At 47.3% G+C, this 24,703-nt stretch overlaps 1 protein-coding gene across 2 annotated transcripts in view; it reads left to right on the top strand.

The window, feature by feature from the left end:
- Positions 1–24,703, top strand: part of LOC143301968 (uncharacterized) — a 68,244-nt gene that overhangs the window by 14,267 nt on the left and 29,274 nt on the right. For both annotated transcript variants that reach the window (XM_076616446.1, XM_076616447.1), the window contains exons 5-16: positions 3,093–3,228; positions 3,751–3,887; positions 4,649–4,749; positions 8,844–9,006; positions 10,821–10,951; positions 12,399–12,497; positions 13,040–13,309; positions 16,293–16,538; positions 17,439–17,613; positions 18,946–19,113; positions 19,716–19,868; positions 20,451–21,016. In XM_076616446.1, coding sequence (XP_076472561.1) covers positions 3,093–3,228; positions 3,751–3,887; positions 4,649–4,749; positions 8,844–9,006; positions 10,821–10,951; positions 12,399–12,497; positions 13,040–13,309; positions 16,293–16,538; positions 17,439–17,613; positions 18,946–19,113; positions 19,716–19,868; positions 20,451–21,016 — 2,345 coding nt within the window. The remainder of the gene's footprint in view (positions 1–3,092; positions 3,229–3,750; positions 3,888–4,648; positions 4,750–8,843; positions 9,007–10,820; positions 10,952–12,398; positions 12,498–13,039; positions 13,310–16,292; positions 16,539–17,438; positions 17,614–18,945; positions 19,114–19,715; positions 19,869–20,450; positions 21,017–24,703) is intronic.

Genomic DNA, 24,703 nt, shown 5'->3' with positions numbered 1-24,703 from the left:
CCATGTCTTGAAATGCTGCAGGGGGTGGGGGCAGGGTGGATGAGGACCACTGATAATCAGTACAGGTTATCAGAGCAGGACCCCTCCATGTCTGCTTCCACTGAATGGATAAACAATGAGTCCAGGGAAATAAATGATTAACAAACAGTAAAGAGTGGTAACTCTCTCCATTCACAAGGTACACAACTTTCAAGTCAGTGCTGCTTTCGCTACCAATCCAGCTAGCACGCAGGTAAATAACAGGTACACTGGGACAAACCCAGACACTTTCTCTTCTGTCTTTAAACAGTAAACTCTAGTCATTCGGATGAGACAATAAAGCGAGGTCCCATGTGCGGCATGCATTTAGTGCACGTAAAAGAACCCATGGCAACAAAAGTGTTGTCCCTTGGCAAAATTCTGTAGAAAAATCCACTTCAATAGGAAATAAAATAAAATGCAGGCACTGGCTCCTCTGCTCTTTTTTTTTTTTTTTTTTATTTTTTTTTTTTAGTGTGTTGGGTTATGCTACTGTCAGGCATCTGCCTAGCAAATAGGCTACTGTTATTATTATTATTATTTTTTTTTGATTTTATTTAATTTATTTATTTATTTTTCTCGAGGCCTGACTAAGCACATTGGGTTACGCTGCTGGTCAGGCATCTGCTTGGCAGATGTGGTGTAGCGTATATGGATTGGACAGAATGCAGTGACGCCTCCTTGAGCTACTGATACTGATGCTGACACTAGACTGCACCGCCGCTTACTTTTTCAACAGTTTTGATTCAGCCCATAGATAGCAGGTATTTTCCATTTAGAGGTTTCAGCCTTGATTTGTCACAAATAACCCTGGTGGGACGGGGGGCAGGAGGGGGGGGGTCATTCTGTATTGTATTATATTACTCTTTTGTCACAACTTCTTCTTCTTCTTCTTCTTCTTCTGCGTTCACTCATATGCACACGAGTGGGCTTTTACATGTATGACCGTTTTTACCCCGCCATGTAGGCAGCCATACTCTGTTTTCGGGGGTGTGCATGCTTGGTATGTTCTTGTTTCCATAACCCACCGAACGCTGACATGGATTACAGGATCTTTAACGTGCGTATTTGATCTTCTGCTTGCATATACACACGAAGGGGGTTCAGGCACTAGCAGGTCTGCACATATGTTGACCTGGGAGATCATAAAAATCTCCACCCTATAGCCACCAGGCGCCATCACCGTGATTCGAACCCGGGACCCTCAGATTGACAGTCCAACGCTTTAACCACTCGGCTATTGCGCCCGTTGTCACAACATATTTGGCTCCCAAGGGAGAGCGCGTCGCTACACGGCGAGTGCCCCCTCTGCTTTTGTCTTTTTTGCTTTAGTGTGTGTTTTGTTTTGTTTTTCCTGCCTGCATTTTATTGGATTTCCTACTGAAGTGGTTTTTTCTACAGAATTTTGCCAAGGGACAATACTGCACATAGGGCCTCGCTTTGTTGTCTCATCCGAATGACTAGCGTCCAGACCAGCACTTAAGGTCTAGTTTGAGGGGATGAAAACTACTGGCGAGTGTGGTATTGGAACCAGTACGCTCAGATTCTCTGGCTTCCTAGGTGAACGCCTAGGGTCCAGCACTTCCTAGGTGGACGCCTAGGGTCCAGCACTTCCTAGGTGGACGCCTAGGGTGCAGCACTTCCTAGGTGGACGCCTAGGGTCCAGCACTTCCCCCCATTCCTCCTCACATCTCCCCTGGTCTCATGTCATGATGCTCAGCTAATCGCCTGTATGGTTACATTGGAACAGCATCAAGCGGACCAGTCAGCTTAATCGTAGCAGTTACACGGTGTTGCAGGTAGGCCCAAGTGTTTGTATGCATTGTAGATAAAATGTGATGTTTGCTGATACGGCTCGGCGTCCGAGTGTCCTGTACCAAATTGAAAATGTTCCTACCAAATTTCCCTGACTGTTCGAATAAACATTTGAATGGGTTGGCATCTCTAACCATACACACAGACCTGACAGTTTGCTGATTGTAGGAACAAACACTTGAATGGGTTGGCATCTCTAGCTGTACACAAAGGCCAAAGAGTTTCCTGACTGTTCGTATAAACACTTGACAGGGGTTGGCATCTCTAGCTTACATAACAGGCCTGAAAACTGGGATTACCATATAAACAATAGTGATATGATTCATGCAGTACAGGAAATTCAAATCATCATATGATGTGGAGCCATATTTACTGATGGATTTTTTTTTAACAGATTTGCTAGAGATATTTTGACAAGACTCAGGTTTGGTACATCTGATTTGGCAGTGCATTCTTCAAGATATAAGATGAATCAAGAAAGTGAAATGATATGTCCCTTGTGTAAGTCTGGTTCAGAAAACCAAGTCCATTCTGTTCTTCCCTGTCCTGCTGTAGAGGATTTGAGACAAAATTTGACACATGCAAAGTATTACAATAATCCATAGTGACTTTAAACTGACATTACTACTGGCTTCAAGAAAGAAATGTACCATTAAAATCTTGCTGTATATCTCTATAAGGCAACAAACTTGAGCAAAAAGTTTAATTTTTGCTGTTTGATGAATGTACCAGATTATGATTATTTATATTCTGAATTATATTAAGGGTATTATTTATTTCTACTTCAGTTGTTTTGTTCATACTTCAGTTGGATGACATGATTGCTAACGATCACTACAGTACAGTCTGTTTATTTGTTTACACACCTACAATTGGGGCTTTGGCCTTTAACTGAATAAACTAATTCCATTCAGTTCAACACCATGATTGCTAATGATCACCACAGACAGTATAGTACAATCTGTTTATTTGTTTACACACCTACAATTGGGGCTTTGGCCTTTAATTGAATAAACTAATTCCATTCAATTCAACACCATGATTGCTAATGATCACCACAGACAGTACAGTACAGTCTGTTTATTTATTCACACACCTACAAATGGGGCTTTGGCCTTTAACTGAATAAACTAATTCCATTCAATTCAGCACCAGGCTTGAGAGATGCTGACACCTGCAGTGTGTGGATTTTCAGGTCACGATTTCAAGTTCCTGCAGGAACCGAGAGATGCTGACACCTGCAGTGTGTGGATTTTCAGGTCACGATTTCAAGTTCCTGCAGGAGCTGAGTGAGGCTGGCACCAGACCAGGACTGTTCCGCTACTGCGAGCCGGGCGACGGACCGGAAACCCTGAAGCTGAAAGTGGAGGAGCTGTTCGACTACGCTGTGTACAGGTGAGGTTTGCCGAGGGTTGGTTCATTGGCTGGGGAGGGGAGCAGGAGGAAGGGGGGAAGGGGGGGGGGGGCGTATGGTGGTTGTGTGCGTGTGTGTGTGTTTGTGTGTGTGTACATGTGCTTGCGCATGCACTATTAACAGAATAGAATATAAATGTGGTGTGTGTGTACCTGCACGCAGCGTGTAAACCCAGCAGCCAGATGTTTTTTTGGGTTTTTTTTTTTTTTAAACTTTGTTCTTTCCTTTTAGCCCTCTGTTTTTAGACACAACCTTACCCCAGAACTCCTGAAAACTGAGTATGGCTGCCTACATGGTGGGGCAAAAACGGTCTTACATGTAAAAGCCCACTCGTGTAAATATGAGTGAATGTGGGAGTTGTTGCCCAGAAATGAAGAAGAAGAAAAAAAATAAGACACAGCCTTGTGTTTTCATGATCTTGACCATGTGTTTTTGACCTTGACCTTGTGTTTTTTACATTGACCTTGACCATGTGTTTTTGACCTTGACTGGGTGTTTTCCAGTGCGGTAGAGACAGTGGAGGTGGGCGTGGAGATGGGTGGTGAGAACCGGATCCTGTCGGCAGGCAGTCGGGTGGCAGAGCACTCCATGCCAGGGGAGATCATCCGTGCAAAACAGGATGACGGCACAGCTGAGGATGGTTCGTTGAATCTTCAGTCTTTTGTTTTATTTTATTTGTGGGGTGGGGCTGAAATTGTTTTCCTTTTTTTTTTTTCTCTTGCATTGAACGTTATGTTAGACCAGAAAATGCATGTACCGAATTCAAGAAAAGATCACCACCATCATAAAAAAAAAAAAAAAAAAAAAAAAGCAACAGCAAAATCACACCACATAATCAGTTTCCATCAAAAACCCAGTGAAGCATTATAGAAAAGTATTTACCTCAAAGCGTATACATAAACATTGACTAGATCACTTCACATGAGATTTATTTTTGCAAGGGATTTTTGTATTTTTGCATACCCCCTCTCCCAACCACACACACACACACACACACACACACACACTTGTAACCACACACTTCCTTACACCCCCTCCCTCCCCGCCCTCCCACACACATGCCAAAACATGTTTTCCATATTTTGATGATGATGATGATGATGAACGATGATAGTGGTGATGATGATGATGAATGATGATGATGAACGATGATGATGATGATGAACAATGATGATGATGATGAACGATGATGATGAACAATGATGATGATGATGATGAACGATGATGATGATGATGCACAATGATGATGATGATGATGAACGATGATGATGATGATGAACGATGATAGTGGTGATGAAGACGCTGCCATGGCAGTCTCCCCTTCCCGTCAAACTGAAACTGAAACTGAAACTCAACCCCCCTCCCCCTACCCCCCACCCACGGGGCGTGTTGTGTTGGCAGGTCCCGGGGAGCTGACTGTGCAGGCAGAGATGTGGGTGTGGGTTCCCCATGCAGCAGAGTTACCCAACCCTGCTGTCAGCTTGAACAAGACAGTCGTCAGCGTGGGTGTCGTCTGTCTGCTGTTCTGTTGATGTGTGTTGTGACTGGGAGGGACTGTGTGGGTGGGTGGGTGTGTGAATGTGCGTGCGTGTGAATGTGTGTGTGTGTGTGTGTGTGTGTGTGTGTTTGATTATGTGTATGTGTGTGTGTGTTTGATTGTGTGTGTGGCGGTGTTTGATTGTGTATGTGCGTGAGTGTGTGTATGTGTGTTTGTGTGTGTGTGAGTGTGTGTGTGGAGGGGGGTGTTTGTGCATGTGTGTGTGTGGGGGGGTGTTAATGTGTGTGTGTGTGTGTGTGTGCTTGATGTGTGTGTGTGTGTGTGTGTGTGTCTAATATGAGATGCTAGTTTTTTGTAATTTTATGTGGTGTATTTGAGTGTGTGTGTTTGTATGATGTCCAATATAAAGTGTGTGTGTTTGTAATATGTGGTGTGTGTGTGTGTGTGTGTGTGTGTGTGTCTAATACATCTAACATAAGGTGTGTGTGTTTGTGATATGTGGTGTGTATAGATGTGTTTGGGCATGTTCTTTGTGTGTGTGTGTACATGTACATCGCTGTTTTTATTATTTGTTATGTTATTGTTGTAGTTATTGTTATCCTATCATAAGATGAAGACTTCACTTTTTTTTAAATTTTCAAGTCTCGCTCTTTCTGGAGGCATTATGGCTGAATCAGGGTTTGAACCTCTGATCCAGTGTTGACCAGTGATAGGATTTGAACCTCTGATCCAGTGTTGACCAGTGATAGGGTTTGAACCTCTGATCCAGTGTTGACCAGTGATAGGATTTGAACCTCTGATCCAGTGTTGACCAGTGATGAGGCTTTGAACCTCTGATCCAGTGTTGACCAGTGATGAGGCTTTGAACCTCTGATCCAGTGTTGACCAGTGATAGGATTTGAACCTCTGATCCAGTGTTGACCAGTGATAGGATTTGAACCTCTGATCCAGTGTTGACCAGTGATAGGATTTGAACCTCTGATCCAGTGTTGACCAGTGATCAGACTTTGAACCTCTGATCCAGTGTTGACCAGTGATCAGACTTTGAACCTCTGATCCAGTGTTGACCAGTGATCAGACTTTGAACCTCTGATCCAGTGTTGACCAGTGATAGGATTTGAACCTCTGATCCAGTGTTGACCAGTGATCAGACTTTGAACCTCTGATCCAGTGTTGACCAGTGATAGGATTTGAACCTCTGATCCAGTGTTGACCAGTGATCAGACTTTGAACCTCTGATCCAGTGTTGACCAGTGATCAGACTTTGAACCTCTGATCCAGTGTTGACCAGTGATCAGACTTTGAACCTCTGATCCAGTGTTGACCAGTGATGAGGATTTGAACCTCTGATCCAGTGTTGACCAGTGATAGGGTTTGAACCTCTCATCCAGTGTTGACCAGTGATGAGGCTTTGAACCTCTGATCCAGTGTTGACCAGTGATGAGGCTTTGAACCTCTGATCCAGTGTTGACCAGTGATAGGATTTGAACCTCTGATCCAGTGTTGACCAGTGATAGGATTTGAACCTCTGATCCAGTGTTGACCAGTGATAGGATTTGAACCTCTGATCCAGTGTTGACCAGTGATAGGATTTGAACCTCTGATCCAGTGTTGACCAGTGATAGGATTTGAACCTCTCATCCAGTGTTGACCAGTGATAGGATTTGAACCTCTCATCCAGTGTTGACCAGTGATCAGGGTTTGAACCTCTGATCCAGTGTTGACCAGTGATCAGACTTTGAACCTCTGATCCAGTGTTGACCAGTGATGAGGCTTTGAACCTCTCATCCAGTGTTGACCAGTGATAGGATTTGAACCTCTGATCCAGTGTTGACCAGTGATGAGGCTTTGAACCTCTCATCCAGTGTTGACCAGTGATGAGGCTTTGAACCTCTGATCCAGTGTTGACCAGTGATCAGGGTTTGAACCTCTGATCCAGTGTTGACCAGTGATGAGGATTTGAACCTCTGATCCAGTGATGACCAGTGATGAGGATTTGAACCTCTGATCCAGTGTTGACCAGTGATGAGGATTTGAACCTCTGATCCAGTGTTGACCAGTGATAGGATTTGAACCTCTGATCCAGTGTTGACCAGTGATGAGGCTTTGAACCTCTGATCCAGTGTTGACCAGTGATGAGGCTTTGAACCTCTGATCCAGTGTTGACCAGTGATGAGGATTTGAACCTCTGATCCAGTGTTGACCAGTGATAGGATTTGAACCTCTGATCCAGTGTTGACCAGTGATCAGGGTTTGAACCTCTGATCCAGTGTTGACCAGTGATAGGATTTGAACCTCTCATCCAGTGTTGACCAGTGATGAGGATTTGAACCTCTCATCCAGTGTTGACCAGTGATCAGGGTTTGAACCTCTGATCCAGTGTTGACCAGTGATGAGGATTTGAACCTCTCATCCAGTGTTGACCAGTGATAGGATTTGAACCTCTGATCCAGTGTTGACCAGTGATAGGATTTGAACCTCTGATCCAGTGTTGACCAGTGATAGGATTTGAACCTCTGATCCAGTGTTGACCAGTGATAGGATTTGAACCTCTGATCCAGTGTTGACCAGTGATGAGGATTTGAACCTCTGATCCAGTGTTGACCAGTGATAGGATTTGAACCTCTCATCCAGTGTTGACCAGTGATAGGATTTGAACCTCTGATCCAGTGTTGACCAGTGATCAGGGTTTGAACCTCTGATCCAGTGTTGACCAGTGATGAGGATTTGAAAGCCCCATGTGTGTGTGGTGTTTTATCCATGGGAAAAGCATGATCCATTGATTTCCCTGACCCCACTCAGGTGTGACTAGGTAGCTGACCTTGATGGGGAAGGATTTACAGTGGTGGAAGGAGAGGACTGGGCCCCACCTGCCTGTGTCAAGCCCTAGGCACAGTGGACATGAATTTAGTGTCAAGTCCCAGGCACAGTGGACATGAATTCAGTGTCCCAACAGCCATGAAAGGCCAACCTTTAATCATTTTTACTGCTTTTATTAAAAAGTCATGCCAGGCTATGACCATCAGAACAGCATTGGAGTCAGCTGCTGTTTTAGCGCCAAGTTACATCCCCACTCTCCCGGCCAGCAGGGCGTTTGGCTGCTAGGTTTGGGGATGGTCCCCAAAGGCCAACTAGCCCCCAGGGCTGCAGCACAGAGCCAGTGCAGTCTTGCCTCCTGCATTAATCTTGTCCTAATGATGATGATTCAAACTAGGAGGCCAGATTGCACAGGCTCTTTGTGCTGCAGCCTTGGGGGATAGTTGGCCTGTCAAATGTCCTAAAGCCCTCTTGGCCGAGAGAGTAGGGATGTAGCAACTTGGGCAAGACACTGTCCACTGTCATCAAATCCTAAAACCCCTCTTGGCTGAGAGAGAGAGAGAGAGAGGGGGGGGATGTAACTCAGGCAAGACACTCTCCACTGTCATCAAATCCTAAAACCCCTCTTGGCTGAGAGAGAGAGACAGAGAGAGAGAGAGAGGATGTAACTCAGGCAAGACACTCTCCACTGTTATCAAATCCTAAAACCCCTCTTGGCTGAGAGAGAGAGAGAGAGGGGGAGAGAGAGAGAGGATGTGACTCAGGCAAGACACTCTCCACTGTCATCAAATCCTAAAACCCCTCTTGGCTGAGAGAGAGAGAGGATGTAACTCAGGCAAGACACTCTCCACTGTCATCAAATCCTAAAACCCCTCTTGGCTGAGAGAGAGAGAGAGAGAGGGGATGTAACTCAGGCAAGACACTCTCCACTGTCATCAAATCCTAAAATCCCTCTTGGCTGAGAGAGAGAGAGAGAGAGAGAGGATGTAACTCAGGCAAGACACTCTCCACTGTCATCAAATCCTAAAACCCCTCTTGGCTGAGAGAGAGAGAGAGAGAGAGAGAGAGAGAGGATGTAACTCAGGCAAGACACTCTCCACTGTCATCAAATCCTAAAACCCCTCTTGGCTGAGAGAGGGAGAGAGAGAGAGAGAGAGAGGGGGGGAGAGAGAGAGAGGATGTGACTCAGGCAAGACACTCTCCACTGTAATCAAAGTCCTGTCACCTGTGCTGTGCCTGACTATCATTGTACCATTACAAATGAAGGTTTTTTTGACACAGGATGGTGAGAAACGCACGGTGCGAGTGCCGTGCGTATGCAGCGGTGTGGAGTGCCGAGCGATAGAGGACGCTGCCGGCAAAGCGCAGTGGGGGCTGAACGTTCTGTCTCGCGGCTGTGACGACCTGAGCACACAGATTGCCATCGCCATTCAGGAGAAGAAAGGTGTGTAGGTGTGGGGGAGGAGGAGGGGGGGGTGGGGGGGGGGGGAGGAGGGGATGGTGGTGGTGGTGGAGATGTGGTTTCATTGTGTGTGTTGGGAATTTTGAGGGGAGGTGGGTGTGGGTGTGGGTGTCGGGGATGGTATTGATGTGTGTGTGTGTTGTGTGGGTGGGTGGGGGGGAGGAGTTTTTGGTGTGTGTGTGTATGTGTGTTGTGTGTGTGTATGTGTGTTGTGTGTGTGATGGGTTGGTTGTTGTTGTGTGTGTGATGGCAGTATTTTGATGGTGTGAGTGTGTGTGTGGAGGGGGGGAACATAGTGGTGGTGTGTTTTGTGGATGGTAGGGGTATGTGTTCATTGGTTCTTTTGTTTAACGTCTGATCCACTGTTAGACGAAATCCCATCGCCTCCCCACCCCACCCATGCCTGAAGTCATCACTACTTTCCCTGTTTCTCTCTCCTCAATTACATTTAATAAAAAAAGGATATAAACAAAATAAAACAAACTAACTTGTCATCCAGTAAAATTACAACAAAGAGCCAATGGGGCTTCTAATGAAACTGAGTGTGTGTGTGTGTGTCTGTGAATGTGTGTGTGTGTGTGAGTGTGTGTGTGTGTGTGAGAGAGTGTGTGTGTGTGTGCACAAGAGTGTGTGTGTGTGTGGTGTGTGTGTGTGAGTGCACATGCGTGGGAGGGGCTGTGGGTGAATGTGGGAGGGGCTGAATGTGGGAGGGGCCGTGGGTGAATGTGGGAGGGGCTGAATGTGGGAGGAGCTGGGGCTGAATGTGGGAGGGGCTGAATGTGGGAGGAGCTGGGGGTGAATGTGGGAGGGGCTGAGTGTGGGAGGGGCCATGGGTGAATGTGGGAGGGGCTGGGGGTGAATGTGGGAGGGGCTGAATGTGGGAGGGGCTGGGGGTGAATGTGGGAGGGGCTGGCGGTGAATGTGGGAGGGGCTGAATGTGGGAGGGGCTGTGGGTGAATGTGGGAGGGGCTGAATGTGGGAGGGGCCGTGGGTGAATGTGGGAGGGGCTGGAGTGAATGTGGGAGGGGCTGAATGTGGGAGGGGCCGTGGATGAATGTGGGAGGGGCTGTGGATGAATGTGGGAGGGGCTGAATGTGGGAGGGGCTGGGGGTGAATGTGGGAGGGGCTGAATGTGGGAGGGGCTGGGGGTGAATGTGGGAGGGGCTGGGGGTGAATGTTGGTGGAGCGAGAGAGATTGGAGGAGAATGGTATGGTGCATGTGTGCGTGTGTTGTGTGTGTACGCATGCATGAGTGCGTGTATAGGTTTGAGTGCATGCTTGAAAGCATTTGTGTGTGGGTGTGTGTGCATATAAGCAGGCTTCTCAGGACCAAGACAGTCGAGCAAGACTAGAAACAGCACAAAAAAGGGGGGGGGGGGGGAGAAAATGTCAGTTAGATGATCCACAAACTACATAAGCTAATTGATATATTTCTGTGCTCACTGTCAAAGTGTGAATTTGTTCAGATCTGTTAAAAGTATTAAGTAAGAAAAATGATAATAATGATAGTGATGATGATGATGATAATAATCATAATGATAATTATAATGATAATGATGATGATGATGATAAATTATCGCAATTAGATGTTTATTGTACATTATAAACTTCTTCTAGCAGTTCTGTTTTTATTGATGGACAGATAGTTTTTAATATTCACCCCATCAATAAACATCACATTTCTAGGCTCACCACCACCAAAATACAGACTTGTACAGATCTGTTAAAAAAAACCAACAAACAAAACACCAACTGGAAGAAAACCCCAAATCCCACAGCACGTTGTATTCTCACAGACGTGACTGCCTTACAAAAGCGGATGACTCGTCTTCAGTCTCGGCTGTCCCACACCAAAGTGTTTGGCAGCGGAATCACCTCTGACCTTCGCTCTTCCCTGCTGGCCTCCATGAAGGACATTCAGGCCAAGGTCAGGGTCATGTCACATGGTGTGGTGTCGGCGTGTGTGGAGGGGGGGGGGGGGGATGTGTCGTTTTTGTGGGATTGTCAAGTGTTGTGTTGAGCTGGGTTGGGTTGGGTTGGGTTGTTTTGTGTTGGGTTGGGTTGGGTTGGCTTGTATTGTGTTGGGTTGTATTGTTATGGGTTGGGTTGGGTTGTTATGGGTTGGGTTGTGTTGGGTTGTATGTTGTATTGTTATGGGTTGTGTTGTGTTGGGTTGTATGTTGTATTGTTATGGGTTGGGTTGTGTTGGGTTGTATGTTGTATTGTTATGGGTTGGGTCGGTTGTGTTGTATTGTTATGGGTTGGGTTGGTTGGGTTGTGTTGGGTTATGTTGGGTTGGGATAAATTTTGTGTTGGATTGTGTTGTAGTGCAGTGCAGTGCATTGTATTATGTTGTATTGGATTCTGTTGTAGTGCAGTGCAGTGCATTGTATTATGTTGTATTGGATTCTGTTGCAGTGCAGTGCAGTGCATTACGTTGTATTGCATTGTATTTTATTGCATTACTTTTTCTCCCACCAGCTTTCTCTGCGTGAAATTTTGGCTCTCACTCACATCACTACAGTGCCGCACTATCCAGAAATGTTTTTTCTGTCTGTCTGCAATCGCTGCATATTTGTGTTACTATCGAAGTGGATTTTTCCACAGAATTTTGCCAGGGACACGCCTTTTATTGCTGAGGGTTCTTTTCCATGCAGTGAGTGCATGCTGCATACAGGAACTCAAGTTTATGGTCTCATCTAAAATACTAGCGTTCAGACCACTACTCAGGGTCTAGTGGAGTGGGGGCGGGTGCGGGGTGGAATCCTTGTCGGAGTCTGGGATTTGAACCTGTGAACACTGGCACCCTGGTCATCAGCGTTACCACCAGGGTTCAGTTTCAGGTTCAGTTTCAGTTTCACCAGGAGGAGTCACCGCATTGGGACAAATCCTGACGCGCCTCACACGTCTGCGAGGCAGGTGCCTGACCAGCAGCACAACCCAGCGCGATGCGTCAGGCCTGGAGTGCATGCACATGTAATTGTGTGCCTTCCACAGTGGATTTCTTCCACACAGTTTGTGGCCAGAGGACAATGCTCTTGTTGCCATGGGTTTTTTTTTCAGGTGCGCCAGGTGCATGCTGCACATGGGACCTTGGGTTTAACATCTTACCCCAACCACTAGACACTCAGTTTAATTTTCCAGTCAGACATGGGAGAAAGGGTAAGACCGGGTTTCAAACTCATACCACGCCCAAAAACGGAGTATGGCTGCCTACATGGCGGGATGAAAACGGTTATACACGTAAAAGCCCACTGGTGTACATACGAGTGAACGTGGGAGTTGCAGCCAACGAAGGAAGAATTCAGACCCTGACAAACGCTGTGTTGACGGACAAGCGTCTTAACCACTCGGCCACCTTCCCCCTTGTGCAGATGGACGTGATGCACGACATGATGGCGCGCTATTCCCGCGGGGAGACTGCCTCCGTGTCCATCCTGGCCAGAGCACACGACCTTCGCTACGAGGCTCAGGTACCGTCACTGGTTGGCTGATGATGATGACAGTGAGGATGATGACAGTGAGGATGGTGATGATGATGATGGTGATGATGATGACAGTGAGGATGATGATGGTGGTGGTGATCACACCAGTGATGATGGTGATAACAACAGTGATGATGATGATGATGATAGTGGTGATAACACCAGTGATACTGATGATGATGATAACAACAATGATGATGATGATGATAACACCGGTGATAGTGATGATGATGATAACAATGATGATGATGATGATAGTGGTGATAACACCGGTGATAGTGATGATGGTGATAATGATGATGATGATGATGATAACACCAGTGATTCTGATGATGGTGATAACAACAACGATGATGATGATGATAACACTGGTGACAGTGATGATGATGATAACACCGGTGATAGTGATGATGATGATAACACCGGTGACAGTGATGATGATGATAACAATGATGATGGTGGTGATAACACCGGTGATAGTGATGATGATGATAACAACGAGGTATCCATATCCTCCATTCTGCGTGCAGTTCAAGAAGTCCCGCCGGAAGCGCCTGATGGACAAAAGAGCCGTGCAGAACGTGTCACGGGCCAAAGCGGACGACGCCAGACTGGAGAACCTTGTGGTTGACGAGGCCGAGGTGGCCCGCCTGTCCCAGGAGGCCGTGGGCTTCTTCTTCTGCGCCCTGTCGCAGGAGTCGGTGGTGGACATCCTGAGGGACACGGGCAACAAGGAGAACGCCATCGGCTTCGGGCTGGCCGTGTGTCGACCAGAGTACATCATTGACAGCCCCACGTCGGTCAGTTGTTCACTTTGTGCATTTGGGTTTCCTGTTTCCCAGTTTTTTTGGTTTTGGGTGTTTTTTTTTCTTTCTCAAGGTGTCCTTGATATCCTCACCATTGAATATATCCACCATTCCCACCTCACCCCCACCCGCCACACACATACAAAACATGACACGTCTAATGTCACTTAAAGTGAAAAGATGTTGAAGAAAGAAAGATATCCTCACCCACACTGCAAGGTTCTGTGTATTTTTCAGCTTGGTTGACACCAGGGATATATATATATATATATATATATATATCATGAGAGTATATCTTCACTGCCATGCCAAGGAGTCCCAAATCTAAAATGGACTCCCCACCCCCCATGGTAAAAGAGTTAACATAACATGTTTCCAACACTACCTTTGAAAAGGTTAACCTTTTCTGTCCCTGGTAGCTGCCAACAGCTCCAGTGATCAGAGTTCATGAACACATTTCAAACTATGGCTGTGGAAGAGTTGATTGAACTTTTTACAGATTTCTAGTTGTGAAAGAGTTAATTTGACATGTAGAGTTGATTGAACTTTTTACAGATTTCTAGTTGTGAAAGAGTTAATTTGACATGTAGAGTTGAGTGAACGTTTTACAGATTTCTAGTTGTGAAAGAGTTAATTTGACATGTAGAGTTGAGTGAACTTTTTACAGATTTCCAGTTGTGAAAGAGTTAATTTGACATGTAGAGTTCAGTGAACTTTTTACAGATTTCCAGTTGTGAAAGACTTAATTTGACATGTAGAGTTGAGTGAACTTTTTACAGATTTCTAGTTGTGAAAGAGTTAATTTGACATGTAGAGTTGAGTGAACTTTTTACAGATTTCTAGTTGTGAAAGAGTTAATTTGACATGTAGAGTTGAGTGAACTTTTTACAGATTTCTAGTTGTGAAAGACTTAATTTGACATGTATCAAATTATCGCTGTTTCAAACTGTAACAGTGGAAGAGTTTATATATATCATACATTTCAAATCGTAGCTGCGGAAAAGTGAATGCAGTATGGGATTTATGATGAGAGTATACAGCCTTAGTCCCAAACCTGAAATGGACCCACCACCCCACTCCCCACTCCAATAGCAGCGTCTTCATCACCCCAGGCATCATCATTGATCATGAGGGTGATGATGATGATATGGATGATTATACAGTGCCTGACCTCAGTCAGAGACAGTGCTCTGGGCACTGTACAAACATGGAGTCATTTGAACAACAGGCTGTCTGCCTATCGACTGACGACTGTCAGTGGGCGCTCATCATTCATTTCCTGTGTCATTCATTCAGGTTTGTCATGCACACATATACTCATACAGGTATGAAACATTTTACGTGTATGACCGTTTTATTTATTTACCCACCATGTAGCCAGCCATACTCCGTTTTTGGGGGTGTGCATCTGGGTACGTTCTTGTTTCCATAACCCTCCGAACACTGACATGGATTACAGGATCTTTTAACGTGCCTATTTGATCTTCTGCTTGCGTATACATACAAAGGGGGTTCAGGCACTAACAGGTGTGGACATACGTTGACCTGGGAGATCAGAAAAATCACCACCTTTGCCTACTTGGTGTCGTTACAGATATTCGAACCCGGGACCCTCAAATTGAAAGTCCAACGCTTTTACCGCTCGGCTGTTGCACCCACGTCATCATCAAAATCCTATTAAATAAATAAAATGCTGCCCCCCCAAAACAAGTTCAATCAAAATGAAGAAAAAAAAGAAAGGAAAAAAAAGAGGGGTGCAATAGGTGAGTGATTAAAGTGTTGGACTTTCAGTCTGAGGATCCCGGTAACAACGCCTGGTCAGTGAAAGGTGTACATTTTTCAGACCTCCCAGGTCAACATGTGTCCACACCTGCTTGTGCCTGAACCCCTTTCATGTGTACACACAAGCAGAAGATAAAGTACACGCATTAAAGGTCCAGGTGGGTTATGGAAACAAGAACATACCCAGCATGCACACGCCTGAAAATGGAGTATGGCTGCCTATATGGCGGGGTAAAAACGGTCATACACGTAAAAGCCCACTCGTGTACATACGAGTGAATGTGTGAGTTGCAGCCCACGAACAAAGAAGAAGAAGAAGAAATGTTTAACCCTTTCTGGCCCCCCAAACAGCTCCAGCTGTGCCTGGTGAGAAATGTTTAACCCTTTCTGGCCCCCCAAACAGCTCCAGCTGTGCCTGGTGAGAAATGTTTAACCCTTTCTGCCCCCCCCCTCCACAAACAGCTCCAGCTGTGCCTGGTGAGAAATGTTTAACCCTTTCTGGCCCCCCAAAACAGCTCCAGCTGTGCCTGGTGAGAAATGTTTAACCCTTTCTGGCCCCCCCCCCCAAACAGCTCCAGCTGTGCCTGGTGAGAAATGTTTAACCCTTTCTGCCCCCCCCCCAAACAGCTCCAGCTGTGCCTGGTGAGAAATGTTTAACCCTTTCTGCCCCCCCCCCCCCCCCCCCCAACAGCTCCAGCTGTGCCTGGTGAGAAATATTTAACCCTTTCTGGCCCCCCCCAAACAGCTCCAGCTGTGCCTGATGAGAAATGTTTAACCCTTTCTGGCCCCCCCCCCCGCCCCCCCCCAAACAGCTCCAGCTGTGCCTGGTGAGAAATGTTTAACCCTTTCTGCCCCCCCCCCCCCCCAAACAGCTTCAGCTGTGCCTGGTGAGAAATGTTTAACCCTTTCTGCCCCCCCCCCCCCCAAACAGCTCCAGCTGTGCCTGGTGAGAAATGTTTAACCCTTTCTGGCCGCTCCCCAAACAGCTCCAGCTGTGCCTGGTGAGAAATGTTAACCCTTTCTGGCCCCCCAAACAGCTCCAGCTGTGCCTGGTGAGAAATGTTTAACCCTTTCTGGCCCCCCAAACAGCTCCAGCTGTGCCTGGTGAGAAATGTTTAACCCTTTCTGGCCCCCCCAAACAGCTCCAGCTGTGCCTGGTGAGAAATGTTTAACCCTTTCTGGCCCCCCAAAACAGCTCCAGCTGTGCCTGGTGAGCGGCACGCTGGTCAGTCGATCCTCCATGCTGGACGCCCTGCAGTACAAGGTCAGCCTGGCCGGTCACCTTCAGGCCCACAACGGCTTCCGCTTCCTGGGGGGTCAAGGTGAAGGTCAAGGTCAGGGCCAGGGGTCGCTGGGATACGCCACGGTGGGGGTGGGGCGCGAGCCCATCAACGCCTGGCTGCCGCTGTACGTGACACCTTCACACTGGGACAGGGTCAAGGTCAGTGTGTGGGGGGGATGTTGTGTGTGTGTGTGTGTGGGGCGGGGGGGCGCGAGCCCATCAATGCCTGGCTGCCGCTGTACGTGACACCTTCGCACTGGGACAGGGTCAAGGTCAGTGTGTGGGGGGGATGTTGTGTGTGTGGGGGGGGGGGGGGCGCGAGCCCATCAATGCCTGGCTGCCGCTGTACGTGACACCTTCGCACTGGGACAGGGTCAAGGTGAGTGTGTGTGGGTGGGCAGTGGGGGTTGTGTGTGTGTTTGGGGGTTGGGGGGAGGGAGTTGGGTGTTTTGTGTGTGTGTGTGTGTGTGTGTGTGAGGGGGGATGTTGTGTGTGTGTGTGTGTGTGTTGCTGCTCTTTTTAGGCCCACTCTCACACTCTTCTACAAGTGTGTGTGTTTTCCTGTCGATGGACACTTTTTTCTTGTTGCAGTTTTTAATCTGTCAAAATGTGTGTGTGCGTATGTATGGGTTTGTTAATGCTCTGGTGTGAGTTGAGATGTACGCATTGTTCATTCGTTCGTTTAACGTCTGTGCACATTTGTGACGAAAGACGAAAACCCATCACCTTCCCCACCCCACCCATGCCTTAAATCATCACTACTTTCCCTGTTCCTCTCTCCTCAGTTAGCATAAAAAGAATATAAACGAAATATAACAAACTGTCTGGTCAGCCAGTAAAATTACAACAAGGAGCCAATGGGGGGTCCTAATTAAACTCTGAACTATTTCAAACACATGTTGATTATCACGTAAAATGTTTCTGTTGGAAGCGGATAGAACTGCAGAGTTTGTAAACGAAGTGAAATAAGTTTTTGACTGTTCACATTCATGGAGGAAAATTTATGTGTGCATCGTTCCAACCCCCATCCCCCCCCACACCCCCCACCCCACCCTGCAGGTGCTGATGAAGCCGACGCTGGGCTACCTGTGCACGCTGGATCCCTTGGGCTTTGACTGGGCCCAGCTGGACGTGCCCTTTGCTGTGCTGGGGGCCATGGTCGGTCAGCTCAGTCCGGCCTCCACCGGCACCCACCAGCTGAGGCTGCTTCTCTGCTTCCTTCGCACCTGCGTCGGTCAGTGTGTTGTGTGGTTTCCCCTGCGTCGGTCAGTGTGTTGTGTGACCTGTTTCTCCTGCGTCGGTCAGTGTGTTGTGTGACCTGTTTCTCCTGCGTCGGTCAGTGTGTTGTGTGACCTGTTTCTCCTGCGTCGGTCAGTGTGTTGTGTGACCTGTTTCTCCTGCGTCGGTCAGTGTGTTGTGTGACCTGTTTCTCCTGCGTCGGTCAGTGTGTTGTGTGACCTGTTTCTCCTGCGTCGGTCAGTGTGTTGTGTGACCTGTTTCTCCTGCGATGGTCAGTGTGTTGTGTGACTGGTTTCTCCTGCGTCGGTCAGTGTGTTGTGTGGTTTCCCCTGCGTCGGTCAGTGTGTTGTGTGACCTGTTTCTCCTGCGTCGGTCAGTGTGTTGTGTGACCTGTTTCTCCTGCGTCGGTCAGTGTGTTGTGTGACCTGTTTCTCCTGCGTCGGTCAGTGTGTTTCTCCGTCCTCTTCCTTCAGTGCTTCTTCGATTCAGATGGGCGCAGTGTCCCATTTACATATGGTTAGATTGATCTTTTTTTTTTTAAAGCACCTGCAGAGGACACACACACATGGTCATATAACCTGTTTCAGCATCCTAAATTCTGGGACCTATTTATAACTCCTGGAGCCCTGCATCCTAGCACTGCTCCACGGTCAGAATTCATCACATTAAAACCTTTTTCACCATAGCATCAGAAGAGTTAATCACTATTGTCCTCGGGCAGAATCCTGTAGAAATCAACTCTGATAGGTACACACATACAGACACATGCACCACAGAGCCTGACCAAGGGTGTTGGGTTATGCTGCTTGCTGGTCAGGCATCTGCCTAGCAGATGTGGTGTAGCATATATGGATTTGTCCGAACGCAGTTACAACTCCTTGAGAAACTTATCTGTTATGCATGTGTGGGTGTATGTGTGGATGTGTGTCTTCATGTTTTACATTTATTTGCTTATTTATCATCATTGTTGTCTTATTTATTCATTTATTTATTATTATTATTATTATTATTTCATTATCATTATCATTACTACTACCTTTTTTATATCATAATTATTATTTATTTATTTATGTAAGCCTATCTATTATTTATTCACCTTTTTTTTTTCTCAAGGCCTGACTAAGTGCGTTGGGTTACGCTGCTGGTCAGGCATCTGCTTGGCAGATGTGGTGTAGCGTATATGGATTTGTCCGAACGCAGTGACGCCTCCTTGAGCTACTGAAACTGAAACAGGAACTTTAAAAAAAAATTTTTTTAGCATATATGGGTTTGTCAGAACGCAGTGCCTCCTTCAGAAACTGAAACTGGTACATTTTTCCCCCCACAGCCACTGTGTCCGAGTTCAATCTGACCAATCGGATTCTGGACATGGTGCGTACCTTCCTACGAGAGCCGAAGGGTCGGTTGAAAAACGTCCTCCCCAACCTCAACACGCTGATTGGTTACATCGCTGCACTGCCTGTCGACAAGTCTCGCTACATCTTGGGATACGAGGGTAATGTGTGTGTGGAGGGGGAGGGGGGGTGACGGGTGGGAGGTTGGGGGAGGGGGGGATGGAGGGGGCTAGGTGTGTGTGTGTGTGTGTGAGTATGAATGTGTGTGTGTGTGTTAATGTATTTGCATGTGTGTCTGTGTGTGTGTGTTAATGTATATGTGTAAGTATGTGGATAGGTGTGTGTGTGTGTGTGTTAATGTATATGTGTGAGTATGTGGGTAGGGGTGTGTGTGTGTGTGTGTGAATGTGAATGTGTGTGTATGTTTGTGTTAATGTATATTTGTGAGTGTATGGGTAGGTGTGTGTGTGTGTGTGTGTGAATGTCTGTTTGTGAGCATGCGTAGGTGGATTGGGTGAAGGTGTTTGAGAATATGGGTGTGGGTGTGTGTGTGTATGTGTGTATGTCTGTTGTGTATATATGAAAAAGGTTTGTGTACACACATGCAGGCTCACATGCATGCAGACTTGCTGTGGAAACTGTGTACTTATGCACGCACACACACACACACACACACACACACACACGCACACATACACACAAGAAACCCAAACCCAAACCACTCCAACCAACACTAAAGGCAGCCAGCTGATTGGTCCAACAGAGGAAGGTCGTGACCCGGACCAGTTGCCCAGGGGTCTGTGGTTGGCCTTTCTGGCCGAGATGCTGCGAAGGGCGGGGGGCCGGGAGTTCAAAGGTCGCAACGACCGGCAGCTGAACATCATCGTCGATCTGCTTCTGCACGGCCGTACCAACAGTGAGTCACTCTTGGTGTTATGAGTTCTTTATCATCAGTGAGTCACTCTTGGTGTTATGAGTTCTTTATCAACAGTGAGTCACTCTTGATGTTATGAGTTCTTAGACTTATAGCAGGACCCCACCAATCTCCATTAAATTCCGCTTCCTGTTTCCCGACAAAGAGCAAAAGATTATTGTTAACACTTACAGCTTTTGTCTCCACCATACACATTTGTTTTTTGTAGTGATTAGAAAAGAATCTTTCTGTTCACAGCTTAGGGACGAAAAAAAAAAGAAGGTCTTGATAGTGTGTGTTTGCTTGTTTGCACGTGTGATCTCTTCATTCTTTCTGTTTGTTTACATCTTGACATCAATCTTTTTGTTTCCATAGTACGTGTGAAAAATGCTGGTTTCCATACCCGCAGGGGGGACAGAGGGGCGTGGGGGGAGGGGGGTGGGGGGTGGGAGGGCACATGAAATAAACTCCTTGCCTTGCCATGCCTTGCCTTGCCTTGCCTTGCCTTGCCCTGCCTTGCCATGCCTTGCCTTGCCTTGCAACACATAACATACAAGACAAACCCTGTGTGTGTGTGCGTATCAGGTCTCATGTTGCCCGGTACAGCGCAAGACGCTGCCGCCACCGCACAAACTTCCGTCAACTACGCCGCCAAAGCGCAGGAAGCCACCTGTGTCGCCACTGACGCCGCGGCAACCGTCTCCACAGCAACAACATCATCATCATCGTCATCATCATCATCATCCGCCCAACAGGAACCCACAGTCGTCACCTCTCCAACCGCATCATCATCATCGTCGTCATCATCGCCGCCACCACCGTCATCAGAATCAGCAAGGTCAGCTCAAGCTGCGAAACAAGATGGCGGACAGCGTCTGGCCCCCGATGTGATTTCCCACGATGCCTCAGCGCGTTTCTCGTTGCTGTGTGGCAGCCTGGCGACTTGTCAGGGGGACCTGACCATTCAGGGGGTGGAGGGGGAGGACGAAGGAGGGGAGGAGGGGGAGGGGGAAGCTTCCAAGGGAGAGCAGCAGCAGGCAGTGGCGGACACCACTGTCACCACCACCCCCCCTCCGCCAGAGTTTGAGCACTGCCCCAAAATGGACGCCCACATGGAGCTGTGGGCACGCGCCCAGCTGTGCGGTCTGGAGGTGAGGGGCTCAAGTTTGGGTGTGTTGTTTTCTTTATTTGGGGGCTGGGGGGAGGGGTTTTTGGTTTATTTGGGGGGAAGGGGTTTTTGGTTTATTTTGGGGGCTGGGGGGGAGGGTTTTTTGGTTTATTTTAGGGGGGGGGGGGGTATTTTGGGGGGAGGGGTTTTTAGTTTATTTTGGGGGCTGGGGGGGAGGGTTTGGGGGTTATTTGGGGGGCTGGGGAGAGGGTTTTTTGGTTTATTTTGGGGGCTGGGGGGGGGGGTTGTTTATTTTGGGGCTGGGGGGAGAGTTTTTGGTTTATTTGGGGGGCTGGGGGAGGGTTTTTTGTTTATTTTGGGCTGGGGGAGGGTTTTTTTTTTGTTTATTTAGTGGGCTGGGGGGAGGGTTTTTTGGTTTATTTTGGGGGGAGTTTTTTGTGTGTTTATTTTGGGGGCTGGGGGGGGGGGGGTTGGGTTGTTTTTTGTTTTTTTTTTGGGGGGGGGGGGGTTGGTTTATTTTGGGGCTGGGGGAGATTTTTTTTGTTTATTTTGGGCTGGGGGGAGGGGTTTTTTTGGTTTATTTTGGGGGGGAGGGTTTTTTTGGGGGGGGGGGTTGGTGCTGGGGGGAGGTTTTTTGTTTATTTTGGGGCTGGGGGAGGGTTTTTTGGTTTATTTTGGGGGCTGGGGGGAGGTTTTTTTTTTGGGGGGGAGGTTTTTTTGGTTTATTTTGGGGGCTGGGGGGAGTTTTTTTTTGTTTTTTGCTGTTGTTTGCTTTGGGGTTTTTTTTGTTTTGGGCAGGGGGGATGTTCTTTCTAAGTTTTATTATTTTGGGTTTTATACAAAAGTTTTATTTTTTTTCTTTCAATTTCCCTGTGTAGCACTAGTTTCTTCTTCATTCATGGACTGCAACTCGCACGTTCACTTGTGTGCACAGGAGTGGGCTTTTACATGTATGACTGTTTATACCCTGCCATGTAGGCAGCCATACTCCGGTTTTTTGGGGGTACAGCACCAATATAATTTGCTCACCACGCCATGTGTACAGCCAACAGTGTCAGTCTCAGTTTCTCAGGCAGGTATCACTACGTTCAGACTTCATGCACGTCACACCACGTCTGCTGGACAGATGCCTGACCAGCAGCATAACCCAACGTGCTTAGTCAGGCCTTGACTGCATGCATGTATATTTGTGTACCTATGAGAGTGGATTTCTTCCGCAGAATTTTGCCAGAGGGCAGCACTCTCATTGCCGTGGGTTTGTTTCAGTGCGCCAGGTGCCTGCTGCTGCTTCTTCTTCTGCGTTCACTCGTATGCACACGAGTGGGCTTTTACGTGTATGACCGTTTTTACCCCGCCATGTAGGCAGCCATACTCCGTTTTCGGGGGTATGCATGCTGGGTATGTTCTTGTTTCCATAACCCACCGAACGCTGACATGGATTACAGGATCTTTAACGTGCGTATTTGATCTTCTGCTTGCATATACACACGAAGGGGGTTCAGGCACTAGCAGGTCTGCACATATGTTGACCTGGGAGATCGTAAAAATCTCCACCCTTTACCCACCAGGCGCCGTCACCGTGATTCGAACCCGGGACCCTCAGATTGACAGTCCAACGCTTTAACCACTCGGCTATTGCGCCTGTCAAAGTGCGTGCTGCACTTGGGACCTGGGTTTATCATCTAGACACTCCGTTTGATTCTCCAGTCACAGTAGGGAGAAAGGGGGAGAGTGGGATTGGAACCCAGACCCCCACAGACACTGTGTTGGCAGATGAGCGTCTTCACCACTCGGCCACCGTCCACCTCGCTCACAGAACGAGGAGTTTGTCACTTGCGGTCTTTTTTTGGTTTGAATTGTTGCTGTCAGTGTGAACATGTTTTCTGTGATCTGGATCCGCCAGTGAAGGGAGGTAATCTGGGCATTGCCTTCAGTGTCGGAGTTGTGTTCAGATTTGTGGACCAGCAGTGAATTCTGCAGAAATAAAAAAGATTCAGTGTTTGGCAGTACATGTCTGATTTGCTTAGACTGATTTGCTTAGACTGCTGGAAGTAATGCACTGGCAGTACATGTCTGATTTACTTAGGTACATGTCTGATTTACTGAGACTGCTGGAAGTAATGCACTGGCAGTACATCTCTGATTTACTTCAGCTGCTGGAAGTAATGCACAGGCAGTACATCTCTGATTTACTGAGACTGCTGGAAGTAATGCACAGGCAGTACATGTCTGATTTACTGAGACTGCTGGAAGTAATGCACTGGTAGTACATGTCTGATTTACTGAGACTGCTGGAAGTAATGCACTGGTAGTACATGTCTGGTTTACTGAGACTGCTGGAAGTAATGCACTGGTAGTACATGTCTGATTTACTGAGACTGCTGGAAGTAATGCACTGGCAGTACATGTCTGATTTACTGAGACTGCTGGAAGTAATGCACTGACAGTACATGTCTGATTTACTTCAGCTGCTGGAAGTAATGCACTGACAGTACATGTCTGATTTACTGAGACTGCTGGAAGTAATGCACTGGCAGTACATGTCTGATTTACTGAGACTGCTGGAAGTAATGCACAGGCAGTACATGTCTGATTTACTGAGGCTGCTGGAAGTAATGCACAGGCAGTACATGTCTGATTTACTGAGACTGCTGGAAGTAATGCACTGGTAGTACATGTCTGATTTACTTAGGCTGCTGGAAGTAATGCACAGTGTACTGATATACAGAGCAGGAACAACATCAGCTTAAAATGGGCTGAAAACACACCAGCTGATTGTGAATCCATCGCACCTTTATAATGTAATACACTGACGCGTGGCCAGATGGTTATGATGTGGATTCTCAGCCAGGTGTCCTGAGTTTGATCCCCATTGCTCTTGGTGAGTGACAGGGGAAGATGTTATTACCTCCCAGGTCAGCATGATGTGCGGACCTGCTAGTGCCTGAACCCCCTTCCTGTGTAGACACACGCAGAAGATCACATACGCACGTTAAAGATCCTGTAATCCACATCAGCCTTTGGTGGGTTAGGGAAACAAGCACATGCACAGGGTGTGGTCAATAAACAAACGGTCACATGCCTACAATGTGACATGTCTGTGTGAGTGTTTGAGTGTAGGTGACTGAAGCCTGACTGAATGACAGGGAAAAAAAGATGATGGCTCTGTGACAGCTGTCAGTCAGCTCTGCCCCGGTTGGCAGCCTGTTGTGCAAATGACTGTCTTTGTAAAGGGCTTAGAGCTTGGTCTGTGGCTGAGCCTGTTGTGCAAATGACTGTCTTTGTAAAGGGCTTAGAGCTTGGTCTGTGGCTGAGCCTGTTGTGCAAATGACTGTCTTTGTAAAGGGCTTAGAGCTTGGTCTGTGGCTGAGCCTGTTGTGCAAATGACTGTCTTTGTAAAGGGCTTAGAGCTTTGGTCTGTGGCTGAGCCTGTTGTGCAAATGACTGTCTTTGTAAAGGGCTTAGAGCTTGGTCTGTGGCTGAGCCTGTTGTGCAAATGACTGTCTTTGTAAAGGGCTTAGAGCTTGGTCTGTGACTGAGCCTGTTGTGCAAATGACTGTCTTTGTAAAGGGCTTAGAGCTTGGTCTGTGGCTGAGCCTGTTGTGCAAATGACTGTCTTTGTAAAGGGCTTAGAGCTTGGTCTGTGGCTGAGCCTGTTGTGCAAATGACTGTCTTTGTAAAGGGCTTAGAGTTTGGTCTGTGGCTGAGC

The sequence above is a fragment of the Babylonia areolata genome, chromosome 28 (genome assembly GCF_041734735.1).
Source record: "Babylonia areolata isolate BAREFJ2019XMU chromosome 28, ASM4173473v1, whole genome shotgun sequence".
Taxonomy (NCBI): Eukaryota; Metazoa; Mollusca; class Gastropoda; order Neogastropoda; family Buccinidae; genus Babylonia; species Babylonia areolata.
The sequence above is the reverse complement of the archived record's forward strand: the minus strand, read 5'-3'. Positions and strand labels throughout refer to the sequence as shown.